Raw genomic sequence first — 18459 nt, forward strand, 5'->3', positions numbered from 1 at the left:
ACTACCACTATAATGTTTAGTTGCTGCTTCCTTAGTTATATTAAACTTCTGCTCTTTATCTCCAGTTTCTCCATGCATGTGACAGCTTTTATTGGATATTGTTCTACAAGTGAACCTCATAAACTGCTCTGCCCACTCTGATTTCCTCATAATTTGGGATTTAAAGTTTAGTGCCCAGACAGAAATTTTCTAAAGCAGTACGATGCAGTTCTGAAACTAACATAAAAAAAAAATTGTGTTTGAAGACTTTGGAGCATTGTTACATAAACACATTTTGAGAATTTTAACAGAGTTGCCAGTTGTGGAGTGCAAAGTATGTGGGTTTTGTAACTGTAGAGTCACTGCTTTGATTTATTTTTTACTTTTATTTGAATTATATTTTTCTTTTCAAATGGAAATGCTTATTAATAAATATTGCATAATTTTTTCACAAAAATAACACTCTTATTATTCTTAATTACTAATCAGACAAGTATAAATTCAAATTTGTTACACATCTGTGAAATGCCTTACTTATAAATGAAAAAATTATCTACCCCAACAACACTGTTAAACGTCCATAGAGTAGTATTTTATTTTCTATTGGACATTTTACATTTTCATTTGATAGGTACTTAAAAATAATCATAACCTTGTTTAATAATAGCAATAACAACATCTTTTTAAGTGTTTGTTGATTAACATTCTGTTTGGAAATAAAGTTGTAACAAAAGTACAAAAAGCTACATCCAGTCAAGCTGCATACCTATGCAGTGTTGTCTCAGTTGTAAGACTGGATTCATTATTTCCTGTCAGGAAGGTCATAGTTCATAGTAACTCACAGACAGTCATTGCATAAAACAGAAGTGAAAACTTATCATTTCCCAAGGATGCTGCTCAAGATCTGTGTAAGTCATCTCAAAATCTGTGTAAATCATTTAGGACAGCCATCGTAATTTTTTTGTGGATTATGCTGTTGTTTACTGCCTAGTAAAGTCAATAGAAGATGAAAACCAATTGCAATATGATTGACACGATATTTGTATGGTGTGAAAAGTGGTAATTGACCCTAAATAATGAAAAGTGTGAGGTCATCCCCATCAGTACTAAAAGGAACCCATTGAATTTTGGTTACATGATAAAAACACACAAATCTAAAGGCTGTCAGTTCACCAAATTACTTAGAGATTGCAATAATGAACTACTTACATGGTGGTGATCACACAGATAATGTTGAGGATAAGGTGAAACAAAAACCTTATTTTATTGGCAGAACACTTAGAAGATGCTGCAAATCCACTAAAGAGACTGCCTACACTATGCTTGTCTCTACTCTGCAGGAGTATTTCCTAGCAGTGTGAGATTCTTACCAGATAGAACTGACAGAGGACATCGAAAAAGTCCAAAGAATGATAGCTCATTTCTTACTACCAGGAAATATGGGAAAGTGTGTAATGGATGTGATACTCAAGTTGGGGTGGAAATCATTAGAAGAAAGGCATTTTTTGTTGCAGTGAGGTGTTTTCATGAAATTTTAACCACCTGCTTCCTCCTCCAAATATTCTGTTTACACCGTCCTACTTAGGGAGAAATGGTCATTTTAATAAAATTTGAGAAATCATAGCTTGCATCGAAAGATTTAAGTGTTCATTTTTCCCGTGTGCTGTTCGAGAGCGGGACGGTAGACATATAGTTTGAAAATAAGTATTGTATTTGTAATGTTCATTAAAAGTATCTGTGACAAAAACTTGATGCTTGTATTGAACTGTCAATAGATACGTATAATGGGCATATAAAATTTTCTAAGATGCATTTATTTTGCCGGCCGCGGTGGTCTCACGGTTAAGGCGCTCAATCCAGAACCGCGCGGCTGCTACGGTTGCAGGTTCGAATCCTGCCTCGGGCATGGATGTGTGTGATGTCCTTAGGTTAGTTAGGTTTAAGTAGTTCTAAGTTGTAGGTGACTGATGACCACAGATGTTAAGTCCCATAGTGCTCAGAGCCATTTGAACCATTTTGAGCATTTATTTTGCAAATGGATTCATTTGAGGATGTCTATATCGTGAAAGCGATTTGATGAACCCTCTGCCAGGCACTTAAATATGAACGCACAGCTTTCAGACAGTTGTTCTTCCCGCGAACCGTACCCAACAGGAACAGAAAAGGGAGGTAATGACAGTGGCACGTAAAGTGCCTTCCGCCACACACCGTTGGGTGGCTTCTGGAGTATAGATGTAGATGTAGATGTGAATTGTGTTAATTTCTCCAGTGAATAGTTCACTGGGCGTTTACCTTCACATCCTATAAACATGAAGAACACATAAAAGCCAGCCCACAATGTCCATTAGCTTTTTTTGTCATTTTCAAGTTAGTCAATTCTGTACAGGTGGACGGGCCCTGCACACGCTGCCAGGTGATATGCATCGACCAGGCGACAGGCGAGAAGACGAGGGAGCCGCTGAGGACTCTGTCCGAGGTGTTCTGTGGCAAGATGAGATTCGGTGTATACCTCAGCCAGATCCACCACGACAGTGCGAGCACTGTGATCTCTGTCGGTGACAGAGTCGTCATTCCTGCACCCTAGGCCCTCCAGTATTACTGCGTGACTCGCACATACTAGTGCTTCATGCACTGATTCCTATTTTGCAGTTTGTGTTTTAAGTGCCTTACTCCTGCACATATTGTGACATTGCTGTTGTTGTTGTTGTTGTTATGATTTGTGAAACTTGTTCCTATCCCCTCCTTATACTAAGTTCGCCATCACACTATTCCCAGAATGCTTACTTGGTTGTGAAACAAGAACTATCCTTTGAAATAATTAAAATATCTACCAGCCACTATTTTATATTGTCTAGGTGCAGTACAGTTACCTCAATTGTAGCAATGTGAGGGAAACACGTTTCAACATTGACATCTAAGCGAGTGTAGAAAACACAAGTACAAAAATAATTACATCACAATGTAGTAATATGAGTAAAAGTAAGATTCACTTTCTGGGCAAGTTATACCATTGAGACGGCTGTGGCCGGCTGCGGTGGGCGAGCTGTTCTAGGCACTTCAGTCCGGAACCGCACGACTGCTACAGTCGCAGGTTTGAATCCTGCCTCGGGCATGGATGTGGGTGATGTACTTAGTTTAGTTAGGTTTCAGTAGTTCTGAGTTCTAGGACCTCAGATGTTAAGTCCCATAGTGCTCAGAGCCATTTGAACCATTTGAGATGGCTGTGTAATAGGACAGTAAGAATAAATTGGCATTTATTTTTGTATGGAATCTCTTCTGTGCCTGTTTTTGTTTCTGCTGTATTACTTCCCATGTGCAGGATATTATTATTTTGTGAGATCTGAAAGTATTATTTTTGGATACATCGTCTCTTACGTACACGATTTATATAGAAAGTGTTTGGTTATGTGACTTCTTATGCTTTTCATTCTTTAATTATTTATGGGTGTTTGGAGCTACTTACAATTTGTTTATTTATGCACTGATTTTGACTTGATACCATCGTACAAAATGCCCACTCCATAACAGAGTGGAAGTTTCATTCTACAAACAAATCACAGGCGTTGACTAAGTAATTTCTTCATGATATCCTTTCTTCTGGGGAGTGGTAATCTACAAAGTATGCAGTAGAGCCGATGTAAAATTTGAAAATTAAAAGCACTCTATTGGGAATATGAGGGTGGACCAGGGCTTTGATATCTTCATACAAGCATTTCCTGTGCGGGATAAAGGTCTGGATTTGAGCTCTTGTAGAGCACACAGTTTTAATGTGCCATGACATTTAATATGAAGAACATGTGAATTCATTTATAACAGGTTGCATCAAGAATATTTAACCTTTTAGCTGCTGCGGACATGCTTCGCTGGTCCCCAGGTGCTGTTGACACGTTTACATGTACTGCCTTGGGTTTCCTACATTGCTACTGCATGTATGTGTGTAAGCACACACCAACCTGTCACTGCTGCTTATGGGTTACTTCCACAATTACCTTTGTGAATATAAAAGTTTCAAGTATTTATCATATAACATATGTGCATCTTTGCATGCTATCATTTGCAAAAACCCTTGTTTCAATATCTTCAACTGTTTATGAAATACGATGATTGTTACAACCACACAATTCCCAAATTGCAGTGATGGAAATGGGTGCAATGTGTGTGACAGTCGAGAGCAATAGGAGATCATTCTGCTCTCAATTTCAAATAAAAGTTTGATATCTTAACTACATTTCATACGCTGCAATGTATGATCTAAAATCAACCATACACAAAGTTTACGCAGTTTGCTTTTACCTTTGCAAACTCTTTAAAATAGCGTGCAATGTTTTACTTAATTTGACGCAGCACAGTAACCATGACAATAATAAAAAGTAATTCAGTTTTTTATCAAGAAAAGATATCAGACTGTAAGATGTGCAAAAATGAAATTTTTTCAGTGAATAATTTTCTTAAAATCTGACAATAAATATTGCTTAGCAGCTCAAACACCATCTTTGAGCACAGCTTTCAGCATTTGGCGTTCTTTGCAGCCACAACAAAGCTATGCTTAGCACGGACTGTAGACAGCATGTCTGTAGCAGGGTAAGAATTAAAATTTGAGGCAGTTTTGGCTAGTGACAGTTTTGGACTCTGCCCCATGATGACACATGTGTATTCTACTGTACATTGCAGTAGAAATATATGACTTTTGCAAAACCTTCTTTTAGTCATTTCAAATTGTTTGAAAATAAGTATAGTATTTGTAATGTTCATTAAAACTATCTGTGACAAAAACTTGATGCTTGTATTGAACAGTCAATAGATATGTATAATGGGCATATAAAATTTTCTAAGATGCATTTTTTCAAATGGATTCATTTGAGGATGGTTTTTCCTGTAAAAACAAATATAATTCCATATTGTTTTTGATATTACTATGATGTTTAAAATAAAAATAATGCATATACATGACTTGATTTAGATAATAATCTACAGAAAAAAATCTACTTGATTTATGCAGAAGAAAATACAGAAAAGCAGGTTGTGACTTATCTTGTAGAGGGTCTGCAAGTGATGAATAGATCTGAAGGTTGTCTAGTTTTCGTTAACCATTGCTCATTTTCAGAGGGGAAAAGAAACGCCTTTAGGAGACATTCATTGTGTTCTGGTGCCACCGAATGATTGAGTTTCTCATAGCGTGAAGTAATGATTGGCGGTGGTGTAGTAAAAACTATGTTCACAAAACTAGCACAGCCTGTGTTCCCAACTCGTTATACAGTTGTGGCCCGTTGTTGCTCTCCTCTTACATTTCTCCAACTTCCCCTCCGATATCACCATCTGCAATCACGTGACAAACTTTCTGTTGCATAAGGCATTAATGATATTAAAACTGGAAGACACAGTGAGAACACTGTGCAACAAGCACAAAACATTTTCACTTGCAAAAAGTAGGCAACATTCACTTCATCGACTGCAAATCTTCAGTGAGCCAAATGGGTACTTTCTTTTTCAAGTTCTAAGTTTTCTATTTTGTCGTACATAAAATTTACATGTGGACTGAAATTATTTTTATATTGTTGTTTTAAAATAATTGTTAACCTGTGGTAAATTGTTAATAATTCATCTTATGACAGGACATTTTGCATTGCAGATTAGTTATTGTTTACTAAGTAATATTTTAAATGCACATTTTAAGTAGGTTAGTACATCACATAGTGCATATGAGCAACAATAGCTGCACAGTGAAGAAGAAACTGAGCGCAATATTAGAAGTCTGAGAACTAAAGTAGAAAAATTTTGCACAAAAACTGCCATGATTTGTTAAACTGGGAAACTGTTACAAAAATAATTATAGTCAAAATATGAAGTTTTTACACTTCAATAACATTCTCAATGAAAGTAAAGCACAAGAAATAAATATATATTAACCAATTGCTATACTGATTTGAGTTATGCTGTAGTATGTTTTTGTTCATTACCACTCTGCACAATGAATACAATGTTCAGGATAGGTGTGATCTGTTGTTTATGTTCACTGTCTCAGTTTCACGTCCAGACACTTCGTTCTGTATTATTTTAATGTGGTTCTACCTTTTGATTTCTTTTGTTAGAATGAATTTATGACCATATCAGAATTTGATATTATTTAATAGTAAGAATTTTTTTATTTTGAAATAATTGTTATTTTAATGAAATTATCATTAGTGTCTATCTGTATTAAATTATTTTTGTTATTAATACAGATATCATTTGTTGTGTAAATAGTTACAGTTATTGTTTCAAATGGGTCTAAGCACTATGGGATTTAACATCAGAGGTCATCAGCCCCCTACAGTTATTAGCGTATTATAAGTGGGAGTCAGGTTATGTGTGTGCATGGCGGTGGAGGGGTATTTTTCAAATAGCCAAACTTTTACTTTCACCAGGCTGTATTCATATTAGCTCCGTCTGCCTCAATAGCTGAGTGGCCAGTGTGGCAGAAAGCCATGCGAGTGGCCTGCGTTGGCTTCCCGACTGGTTGGAGATTTCCTTTGAGATTTCCTTTGCTCGGGGACTGAGTGTTGTGTTGTCTTCATCATTCTATCATCCTCGTTATCATGCAAGTCGCCAAAATGGTGTGAACTAAAAAGACCTGCATCAGATGATAGATCTACCCGATGGGAGGCTCTAATCACATGACATTTCATTTTGGTTCCAAACAAACACTTTTTTCATGTCAGTGTCACGCATGCAGCCAAATTCAGTCTTTTTTTGTATATTGCATATCAGCCCCAAAAGAATGCAGTATTTATTTGATAAATGGGATAAAACAGAAAACAAAAATGGAAGATTAAAATCACTGAAAATGGGGGAGGGGTAGAATGCGCCCTTTCCTTCACAGATTGATGTATCAGAGACAAGTAATGCTTGCTAAACAAAGTATACAATTCATTGTTATATTACAAGGAGCATGAAGTAAAAAACAAAAAGAGATGCATGGAATTTTCCACTTAGTGCACAGAAGCAGAATTATTGCTACAAATTTCCATAATGGTCATTAGTTCCTAGGTTATGGTGAAGCTTTGAATGAGACATCCAATCATTTCACTCATTTCATTGCTGATGATTTCATTTGTGCAGCTACTAACCCTGTTCTGTATTTGTTGACTATTGGTTTGGTTATAAGATGTCTGTCATGGAATCATAATATCCTTATGTTTGTTAATTCATTTATTATATGTTATATATCAAAATAGTACAAAGTACCTATGTTGTTTTTTTGCACCTGTTATACTTTTTGCACTTGTTATAATTTCAGAAAGTTTTTTCTTGTTAAATTTATACAAAAAAATTTGTGATACGGTATCTACAAAATAAAAGCAATGTTAAAAGGTAAAGATTTTTATTGTGATTTCTTATTCCGAACTACATTGCTGTGTACCAAAATTATGCATACCTTTGTTCACTATTAATATAACTAATTGTGTCAGTGTGTAAAATTTATGTTAAGTGATCATTATATTAGCCCACTTTGTTAAGCTGTGAATGAAAATATGTGGATACATGACATCATGATATTGGTGCCTCTTCTAATGTTAAGCCACTTACTTCAGAATCATTCCTAACTGAATCCATGTACCTTCTCCTTGGTCTGCCCCGACTCCTCCTACCCTCTACTGCTGAACCCATGAGTCTCTTGGGTAACCTTGCTTCTCCCATGCGTGTAACATGACCCCACCATCTAAGCCTGTTCGCCCTGACTGCTACATCTATAGAGTTCATTCCCAGTTTTTCTTTGATTTCCTCATTGTGGATGCCCTCCTGCCATTGTTCCCATCTACTAGTACCTGCAATCATCCTAGCTACTTTCATCTCCATAACCTCAACCTTATTGATAAGGTAACCTGAATCCACCCAGCTTTCGCTCCCATACAACAAAGTTGGTCGAAAGATTAAACGGTGCACAGATAACTTAGTCTTGGTGCTGACTTCCTTCTTGCAGAAGAGAGTAGATCGTAGCTGAGCGCTCACTCCATTAGCTTTGCTACACCTCACATCCAGTTGTTTCACTATGTTGCCATCCTGTGAGAATATGCATCCTAAGTACTTGAAACCGTCCACCTGTTCTAACTTTGTTCCTTCTATTTGGCACTCAATCCGTTTATATCTCTTTCCCACTGACATTACTTTCGTTTCGGAGATGCTAATCTTCATACCATAGTCCTTACATTTCTGATCTAGCTGTGAAATATTACTTTGCAAACTTTCAATCGAATCTGCCATCACAACTAAGTCATCCGCATATGCAAGACTGCTTATTTTGTGTTCACATACCTTAATCTCACGCAGTCAGTCTATTGTTTTCACCATATGATCGATAAATAATATGAACAACAGTGGAGACAGGTTGCAGCCATTTCTTACCCCTGAAACTACTCTGAACCATGAACTGAATCTACCGTCAACTCTAACTGCTGCCTGACTATCTATGTAAAGACCTTTAATTGCTTGCAAAAGTTTGCCTCCTATTCCATAATCTCGTAGCTTCCTCCTAGGAACCCGGTCATATGCCTTTTCTAGATCTATAAAGCATAGATACAATTCTCTGTTCCACTCGTAACACTTATCCATTATTTACCGTAAGCTAAAGATCTGGTCCTGACAACCGCTAAGAGGCCTAAACCCACACTGATTTTCATCCAATTTGTCCTCAACTAATAATCGCACTTTCCTTTTGACAATACCTAAGAAGATTTTACCTACAATGCTGATTAAAGAGATACCTCTGTAGTTGTTACAATCTTTTCTGTTTCCATATTTAAAGATTGGTGTGATTACTTCTTTCGTCCAGTCTAATGGAACCTGTCCTGACTCCCATGCCATTTCCGTTATCCTGTGTAGCCATTTAAGACCTGACATTCCACTGTATTTGATAAGTTCCGACTTAATTTCATGCACCTCAGCCGCTTTATTGCACTGCAATCTATTGACCATTTTCTCCACTTCCTCAAATGTGATCCTATTTCTATCATCATTCCTATCCCATGACATAAAAAAATGGAGTTGCATAACAGCATTTGTAATATGGGTTAGAATGGTTTGCTAGTTAAAAATGCAATAATAGTACCAACAAAAGTGACACAAAAACAAAGGAACACTGATGAAAGAGGACTAAGAACTTGATTCTAAAAAGGGAAAGAAAGTGCTCTTCATCAACCACAAGCTGACATGTAACATCACCTTGATCTGATCCTCCACAAAAATGCAGGAAACAAACCAGTAAAATACATTCATATCCTTCCACATTCACCATTTTCTTAAGTGCAATATGGAGACCACATTCTAACAATGAAACACACACCCATTCAGTAACACCACTACCTCAACACTTCACCGTTGGCACTGAACGGTTGCAGGTGACATTATGGAGACATTGTTCAAATGCAACCCTTCTGTACTGCCATAGGCAGTATAGCATTACGCATAAGGCCAAATCACTTGTTTCAGTCACCCACTGTCCAGTGGTGTTGCTCTCATCAGCAAGCATCGCTTAGCACTGATTACAGAAGTGTGCTACGTGGCCATTGTACCCTGTTCTTTCTAACTCCCTGATGCACAGTCATTGTGGTAGCTGGACAGTCAGTAACACTTTGGAACTCACGTGTGTTCCCGTTTTTCATCCTTTCTGAGTAATGATTGGCAGTCACTGTCTATCAGTACTTGAGATCTGCCAGATCTTGTTTTATCTGTGGCTGTTCCTTCATGTTTGCAGTTCACAGTCGCATCAGTAACAATCAGCTTCATAACGGTTCAAATGTTCCTCTTGGATTTGACTAGCTCACATTTGAAGGCACCGAGTTCACTTGACCAACCCATTCTGCTGTTCCTGTTTCTCTACTGACAACACAAATACTGTCCACCTCCTTTTATACTGGTGAGTCGGCCTCTCACAGCATCTAGTGGCCAATTCCACATTATATACGGGTGTCCTGTCAATCGGACTGCGTACTATGGCCCTCTATGTATCACTTCCACTGGGATTGCGAAGATGAAAACAGACAAATTACAGTAAGCACACAGGCATTTTACAATTCTTTCTACACTCTATACATTAATGGAATGGGAAGAATCCTTAAGGATTGGTGCAAGGAAAAACGCACATTGCCGTGCACTTCACAGTGGTTTGCAGAGCTCTAGTGTAGATGTATATGAAGAAATTGTGGCTGGCCATCCAGAAGACTGATGGTCCGAGAAAAATATTCCTTTTGTGATCTTCACACCACATGTTTATGCGAGAAGCTATTCCCTAACTGAAATAATGTTAATTAGAAGGTCAAATTTTTTATACCAACTTGAAATTATGACATATATTATCAAGTAATAAAATATAAGACAGACTGTCTGGTCAGTACTCCTTAGTACTGTCACCTGAAATATGTAAAAGTACAATCAACAGAATAAGTATTTTGCCTCCTGAATGTCAGTAGCAGTTAGCCATTCTGTCCTATAATTTGGTTTCCAGATGTGACCGGTGTCGGACACATCTGACAGAACACAACTCATATCTATTACTCTGTGGACGTGATGGCTGTTTCATGAAAAAGTTTCAGTGCAGATGCACAACCAGCGTCCAAACTCCTATGGTAATCAGAAATCTGGTAGGAGAGGGTTAATGGGCAGGGGTCATTGCAGTGCTACAAGTGGGATAGTAGAAATTAGAGTCTGATGGAAAGTGTGTCTGGCTGGCTGAGGGAACCATTCTAGGAAAGCGAAGCATCAGGGTTCGAGCCTCGATGTGGCACAAATTTTCAACTCCTACTGTTGCATCGCCACAGAGCCCTGTGTGGCTGGAAGTAATTCTTCCCTTTCTATCTCTTCCCCATTCTGTTTCCTTTCCATTTCTTTCACCCCAAGTCCACAGCTCGTAGCCTAGTGGTGTCGGCACGGTAGCTCAGTGTGTTCGGTCAGAGAGTTAGCTGCCTTCTGTAATAAAAAAACTGAGCTAATGGATCACCGATGAACTTGAACGAGTGATACGGTAAGTCCGCCCCAAACAAATAGAACGAACACTAACAAATGAAATGAGAATGAGGGGGGGAAGAAACATGACTAGTGTTGCTGCCTTGATCACAGAACCCTAGGTTCAATTCCCAGCTGGGTTAGGGAGTTTCTCTACTCGGGGATTGGGTTTTTGTGTTGTCCTCATCATTTTGTCATCATTTGGGAACTTGGTGAGACAGGATAGAGAAAATATTGGGAATTTGCACAGGTGCTGATAGCCATGCCATTGAGCACCGTGCAAACCAAAATCGCCATCACTACCACCACTTTCTCCTCAATTATTCATTACAGTCTTATGGTTTTTTAAAATAAATTTTTCTTTTGGTGCAATAAATAAACATAATTATTCACACATATTAAAATCAAGAAATGTAACTCATGGCAATTTTTTCTTATGTTGATGAAGATTCTCATACTAATTACGATGTTTTATCCTGTACTAATGTGTGGATTCTAAGGTAGAAAGCAAAGAATGAGACACAACAACAGTTGGGTGAAACTGGTTTACTCAACCTAAACAGGTTGCGGAACGCAAGTGTTGGCAGATCCAACGTAACACCCAGAAATATCCAAGTCCGTAATTCACTGTAATCACTTGAGAGACAGGCTGAGTACCCACAGATGTATTACACTCAACTGAAGGGGCCTCTTGTACAATTCGATAGCGGTACTGCCTGCGCCGGCCGAGGAGAGTGTATGGTGGAGTGGCTGTCGGTTGACGGCCACAACTGCTGGGTGTCTGCTTCTGAGGTGGTTCTTGGAATGTCTGGTGTCAACTTGTGAATTAGGAATTGTCAAGCCTGGTGTGGTGTCTATGGTGAATGACACCACAGTAATTGTGTTTTATAATTTTATTACAATATCTAATTTTTATGAGGGACAGGAGTATTCAATAACCTCAGGAAGTTTGGAAAGAAGCCACGAGAGTGCCCATGGCTGTACTGTGGACTCATTTACAAATTTGGTTTTCAAAGGAAAAACAGTTATGTAAAAAAGTAAAGTTGGGTTTGTGTTTGAACAATGTCTGGAAAATGTTACGTGCCACTGTGTAGTGCCAACGGTGAAGAACATAGGTGGCGGTGCTACGGTGTGGGTGTGTTTTTCACGGTAACTGGGTTTTCCCCATATCACATGTAAGAAAATGTTAAATGCCAAACACATTCTTCAGATTTATTTACTGCCTGCAGTAGATGAACTGTCCTGAGATGATGCTTATTTGTATTGCATGACAATGCATGCTGTCATAAAGCAGCAACTGTGAGGCAAGGGTGTGAGGACAGTAACTTTCCTAAAATGGACTGGCCTGCCCAGAGTCTCCTAACCTGAACCCAGTGAAACACTTCACTCCTGTTTCCCACATAACTGTCTCCTCTGGCTTCAGCTCTCGAGGATTGAGACACCTCAGTGAATGCATCTCCAGCTGAGTGCAAGCTGTTAGAAAGGTGATGGCAAGATACACTCCATATTAATGTCCACTAATATGTGTCAAAAATACTTTTGATCTGATAATGTGTATTTCTAGAATCATCACTTAAAAGCTGGTTTTTGAAACTTTATGAGAAGGTTTTCACAGAATAATTTAGGTCTATCTTGAAGAGCCTGCTAGTTCAGTTTCTTAACCCTGCGACTATTTGTGTTGTCCTCTTTATCCATTCAATATCCCTGTCAGTTGTTTTCAGTATGGGTCCCACACATCTGAGTAATAGTTGTCACCCTAGTCATTTGTAAACAGCCTCCTTTGTATGCTTTACGCTTGCCCCAGTATTTGCTCAATGAATTAATGTCTAACACCTGTTTAACCTAACCAATACTCCTGTATTTGCATGAATAACCAATATCAGTTATGACTCATTGATATTTTACTCATAGGATATTGCATTCTTTTTCATTTTTGTGAAATGTGCAGTCTTACATTTCTGAACATTTAAACAAATTGCCAATCTCTGCACGCTTTGAAATCTTATTAAATGCCTGACTGAATATTTGTGGAACTTTATTGAGACGCAATTTCGTTACAGATAACAGCATCATCTGCAAGTAGTCTGGGGTTAATATTGTCTGTAAGGTCATTAATATACAAAATATGAGCAGCAGGGGCACCAAAACTTCTCTATGACATATCTGAAGTTATCTCTAAATCTGTTGATGACTCTCCATCCGAGATAACATGCTGCATCCTTCCTCCCAAGAAATCCTCAGTCCCATCTCAAATTTTGCTGGTACTCAATACGATCATAGTTCCAATAATAAGTGTAGATTTAGTTACTGGCCAAATGCTTTTCAGAAATCAATAAATACTGCATCTGTGCGACTGCCTCGATCTGTGGCTCTCAGGATGTCACTTGAGGAAAAGTCCTAGTCAGGTTTCACTCAATCGATGTTTTCGGAATCCATTTTGCTCGACACAGAGGAGGTCATTCTGTTCAAGGAAACTAATTACATTTTGGCTCTGAACATGTTCTAATATTCTATAACAAATGGATTTTAAGGATAATAGATGATAGTTTTGTGGATGACTTCTACCTCCCTTCTTGTAGGTGGGTGTGACCTACTATTGGGCAGGGTCTTACATTCAAGAAATCTGGACACATTATAATTAAAAGAGGGGCTAACTTAGCTGCGTATTTAATACAAAATCTGACAGGGATTTGATCAGATTACAGAATTTATTCATTTTAATGATTTCACCTTTTTCTCAGCACAGCTGGCACTAATACCTGTTTCACTCATCTTTGCACTGATGTGAGGATTAAATTTAGGCAATACTCGTGAATTTTCTTTTGTAAAAAAGCAGTTGAAAGAAGAGTTTAGCATTTCTGAAGTTGATTTGCTACCCTCAATTTAAAGTCCTGCCTCGTCCGTGAGAGCCTTTACATATCACCAGAATTTATTTTAGTTTTGTGAGAGAGAGTTTGATAATATTCTGCTAAGGTAGTTGTTGTAGGCTTCTCACACTTGGTCCTTTGACAGCAATAAATGATTCATTCACCATCTCTCTATTTACAGCCCTATGCTTTGTTTTACAACAATTATGCAGCAGTCTCCGTCTCTTTAGATGTTTCTTTATATATTTATTTATTTTATTATGAGAAGGAAAGGTGTTACTCACCATATAGCAGAGATGCTGAGTCACACATAGGCACAACAAAAAGACTGTCAATATAAGCTTTTGGTCAACAAGGGCTTTGTCGAAAATAGACAACCAACACACACACACACACACACACACACACACACACACACACTGCAGCCATTGGCAGCTGAAGCCGCACTGTGGACAACAGCAGCAGTGCATCATGAGAGTGCAACTGGGTCAGGGTACAGAGAAGGCTGGGGTGGGGAGGGATAGTAGGGTAAGAGTGGGGAACAATGAAGTGCTGCTTGGGAGCATACAAGGACGAGGTGGAGAGAGGGTGGGCAGCTAGGTGCAGCTGTTCCAGTCCTGAGTGGTACTGAGCTATGAGGGGAATGCTCCTCTGTGACCAGGCAGTAAGACTTTTGGAGTTTGTGGGGGACTGAAAAGGCACAGGAGATTTGTTTTTGTACAAGTTTCGGAGCACAATTGTGGTCTGTGAGGGCCTCAGTGAGACCCTCGGAATATTTTCAGAGGGACCGCTCATCACTGCAGATGTGATGACCACGGGTGGGTAGGCTGTATGGAAGCAGGCTACACCCCCTCCCCCCTCATCTCTCCCCTGCCCATCGTCCAACCCCCAACTGCACTTAGCTGTCCACCCTCTCTCCACCTCATCCTTGCACACTGCCCAACAGCATTTCACTGTCTCCCTCCCCTTCTCTGCTATCTCTCCCCCTCCCCATCCCAGCCTCCTCCTTACCCCCCCCCCCTACCCCCATTCACACTGCTGTTGCTCGCAGTGTGGCTTTAGCTGCCAGAGGCTGCAGTCATGTGTGTCTGTGTGTGTGTGTGGGAGGGGGGGGGGGGAGCGGGGGGGGGGTCTATTTTCGACAAAGGCCTTGTTGGCTGAAAGCTTAAATTGTGATAGTCTTTTTGTTGTACCTATCTGTAACCCAGCATCTGCACTTTTCATAATATTGTTACATTCCATCCTGGATTTTCCATTGTTTTATTTTATTTCTTTATTTTATTGCTTAGTTTAGACCTACTCTCTCTATTAACATAATACGTCAGGTGCCAACATTTTTTGAAGTTGTTATATGTTTCGAGTGATTGTATTATATATCAGTGCCAATATTAGTTGAGAGACTGTGTGCTTTTGTATTGGCTAAATATGCCCTTCAGTGGCATCAGAGCATGATACCATTCTTTCTCTGCCACAGTAAACACATTTTAGTTTTCATAATTATTTTTTGTGTGTTTGAAAACTGTCTCAGAAAAACATTGGGAGTATTAAGGCACTGTGTTCACTTCATGGGTTCTACACCTCCCTTCGAGGCGCATCTCCTCATCTCTCTCACTGAGGTGAAATTGAAAGCTGTGCCAACGTGAGGCTGTTGTCATACTGTGGCTTTTACCTTGTGTGATGCTGTGATATTGGCTGTAGAAGCATATTCTGTAATGCGATGCTCACATCCACATATTCCACAAGACTAGCTGCACTTTGTCACTCACATAGACACTGCTACACTACTGGCCATTAAAATTGCTATACCAGGAAGAAATGCAGATGATAAATGGGTATTCATTGGACAAATATATTATACTAGAACTGACATGTGATAACTTTTCACGCAATTTGGGTGCATAGATCCTGAGAAATCTGTACCCAGAACAACCACTTCTGGCCATAATAACAGCCTTGATATGTCTGGACATTGAGTCAAACGGAGCTTGGATGGCGTGTACAGGTACAGGTGCCCATGCGGCTTCAACACAATACCACAGTTCATCAAAAGTAGTGACTGGCGTATTGTGACAAGCCAGTTGCTCGGTCACCATTGACCAGACGTTTTCAATTGGTGAGAGATCTGGAGAATGTGCTGGCCAGGGCAGCAGTCGAACATCTGTATCCAGAAAGGCCCATACAGGATCTGCAACATGTGGTTGTGCATTATCCTGCTGAAATGTAGGGTTTCGCAGGTATCGAATGAAGGGTAGAGCCACGGGTCATAACACATATGAAATGTAACGTCCACTGTTCAAAGTGCCGTCAATGCGAACAAGAGGTGACCGAGGCGTGTAATCAATGGCACGCCATACCATCACACCAGGTGATATGCCAGTATGGCGATGATGGATACACATTTCCAATGTGCATTCACTGCAATGTTGCCAAACACGGATGTGTCCATCGTGATGCTTTAAACAGAACCTGAATTTATCCGAAAAAATGATGTGTCACCATTCGTGCACCCAGGTTCATCTTCGAGTACACCTTCGCAGGCGCTCCTGTCTGTGATGCAGCATCAAGAGTAACTGCAGTCACGGTCTCCGATCTGTTAGTCCATGTTGCAGCAAATGTCATCGAATTGTTCGTGCAGATGGTTGTTGTCTTGCAAACGTCCCCATATGTTGACTCAGGGATCGAGATGTGGCTGCACGATCCGTCACAGCCATGAAGATAAGATGCCTATGATCTCGACTGCTAGTGATACAAGGCCGTTGGGATCCAGCATGGCGTTCCGTACTACCCTCCTGAACCCACCAATTCCATATTCTTCTAACAGTCATTAGATCTTGACCAAAGCAAGCAGCATTGTCAAGATACGACAAACTGCAACCTCGATAGGCTACAATCCGACCTTTTTCAAAGTCGAAAATGTGATGGTACGCATTTCTCCTCCTTACATGAGGCATCACAACAACGTTTCACCAGGCAACGCTGGTCAACTGCTGTTTGTGTATGAGAAATCGGTTGGAAACTTTCCTCATGTGAGCACGTTGTAGGTGTCGGCACTGGCGCCAACCTTGTGTTAATGCTCTGAAAAGCTAATCATTTGCATATCACAGCATCTTCTTCTTGTCGGTTAAATTTCGCGTCTGTTGCAAGTCATCTTTGTGTTGTAGGAATTTTAATGGCCACTAGTGTATATGGATGCTATGCTGGGTGGGAGGGATTATATAATTGCTATATCTCTGGCAAATTTGTATTTTCATGCCAGTAAGTGGCGTTAGCAATATTGTCTACTATTATCCACCATTTTTTATTTCTTGTAAGTTCGTATAGTGGTCGATTAGCCTCTATCAGTTCCCTAATTCCATTATAGGCGTCACAGTTAAAGGCAATGTCGTCATGTGTTACTGTATGACCAGACCAAACTGACAAACATTATTGTCTTTATTGTTAAACCTGTGCAGCTAAACTGGATATGGGGCCATGTCCCATTAGATAATGTACCAAGCCCAGACTGGGGTTTACACATCCAAGCACTAGGTACTCTGAAATGCATGGGAATAGTTGTTAAACTCTTGGCCCATTTCACTTGATTTGATTTGATTTCTTTATTAATCCGTGAAACAATTTACATTGTATGAATTTCGTCATTAAATAATAGACAATTTAACAGTTTAAATTTGTTTCTTACAGAATAGTTGCCAGTGAAATTTTCTTATAATCTAATTTACATTTTCAATCTTATATAATTATTATTTCTCCATATAGTTTAACACAGAACTTTCAGATTTTAAGTAACCTTTTTTAATTAAAGTACTCCATTACTGTATAGTAACTTTTATCTTATACATTTTTTTTTAGTTTTTTGAAGGAGGAGATTGTCTCTATGTCTTTTATGTTTTGCGGTAATTTATTACATAATGTGATGGCATTGTACAGTAGACTCTGTTGCGTTTTAACTTTATTTTTTCTATCCAGATGCAAATTATTGCAGTTCCTAGTTTTGTAACCACATACAGAACCATTGTTAACATAGTGTCCAATATTTTTTTAATGTACATAACATTCTGAAAAATATACTCACATGGGACAGTTAAGATTTCCAGCATTTTAAAAAGCTCAAGACAGTGAGCCATGCTTCCACTCTTGGTCATTATACGTACTGCTCTTTTCTGCAATTTGAATATAGCTTTGATATTTTTCCTGTTTACTCCCCAGAATATTATCCCATAACTAATAACAGAATGGATACACACAAAGTATACTGATCTAATACATGAAATATTGCATGCTGAAGTAAGAACTCTGAGGGCATAGCATGCTGTAGAGATTCTGTTACGAAGTATTTTTACACGGTCTTCCCACTTCAACTGACTATCAACTTGCATGTCAAGAAATTTTGTGCTTTCCACCCATTGTATGGTTTCATTACCTAACTTCAGGTTATTATAATATTGTTTTTTGTTTACGTAAAAATTCATAGCACTTGTTTTCTTAATATTAAGTGTGACTTTGTTGTTAGCTGCCCACTCATATACACTTTCTGTGTTTCTTCAGCTTTCTGTCTTAGATGTACACTGTTGTCCCAGTCATTCTGCCATGTACCCACTTTACAGTTCAGGAGTTGGACTTTCAGGTGTTGGACTTT

The 18459-nt window shown here is 39.0% G+C and overlaps 1 protein-coding gene across 5 annotated transcripts in view; it reads left to right on the forward strand.

Annotated features, from left to right (window-relative positions):
* LOC126293317 (molybdenum cofactor sulfurase 3) overlaps nucleotides 1-6831 on the forward strand; it is a 151285-nt gene extending 144454 nt beyond the window's left edge. For all 5 annotated transcript variants that reach the window (XM_049986465.1, XM_049986462.1, XM_049986463.1 and 2 more), the window contains one exon: nucleotides 2366-6831. In XM_049986465.1, coding sequence (XP_049842422.1) covers nucleotides 2366-2563 — 198 coding nt within the window. In that variant the 3' untranslated portion in view covers nucleotides 2564-6831. The remainder of the gene's footprint in view (nucleotides 1-2365) is intronic.
* Nucleotides 6832-18459: the final 11628 nt, after the last annotated feature.

Source organism: Schistocerca gregaria, chromosome 10 (genome assembly GCF_023897955.1).
Source record: "Schistocerca gregaria isolate iqSchGreg1 chromosome 10, iqSchGreg1.2, whole genome shotgun sequence".
Lineage (NCBI taxonomy): Eukaryota > Metazoa > Arthropoda > Insecta > Orthoptera > Acrididae > Schistocerca > Schistocerca gregaria.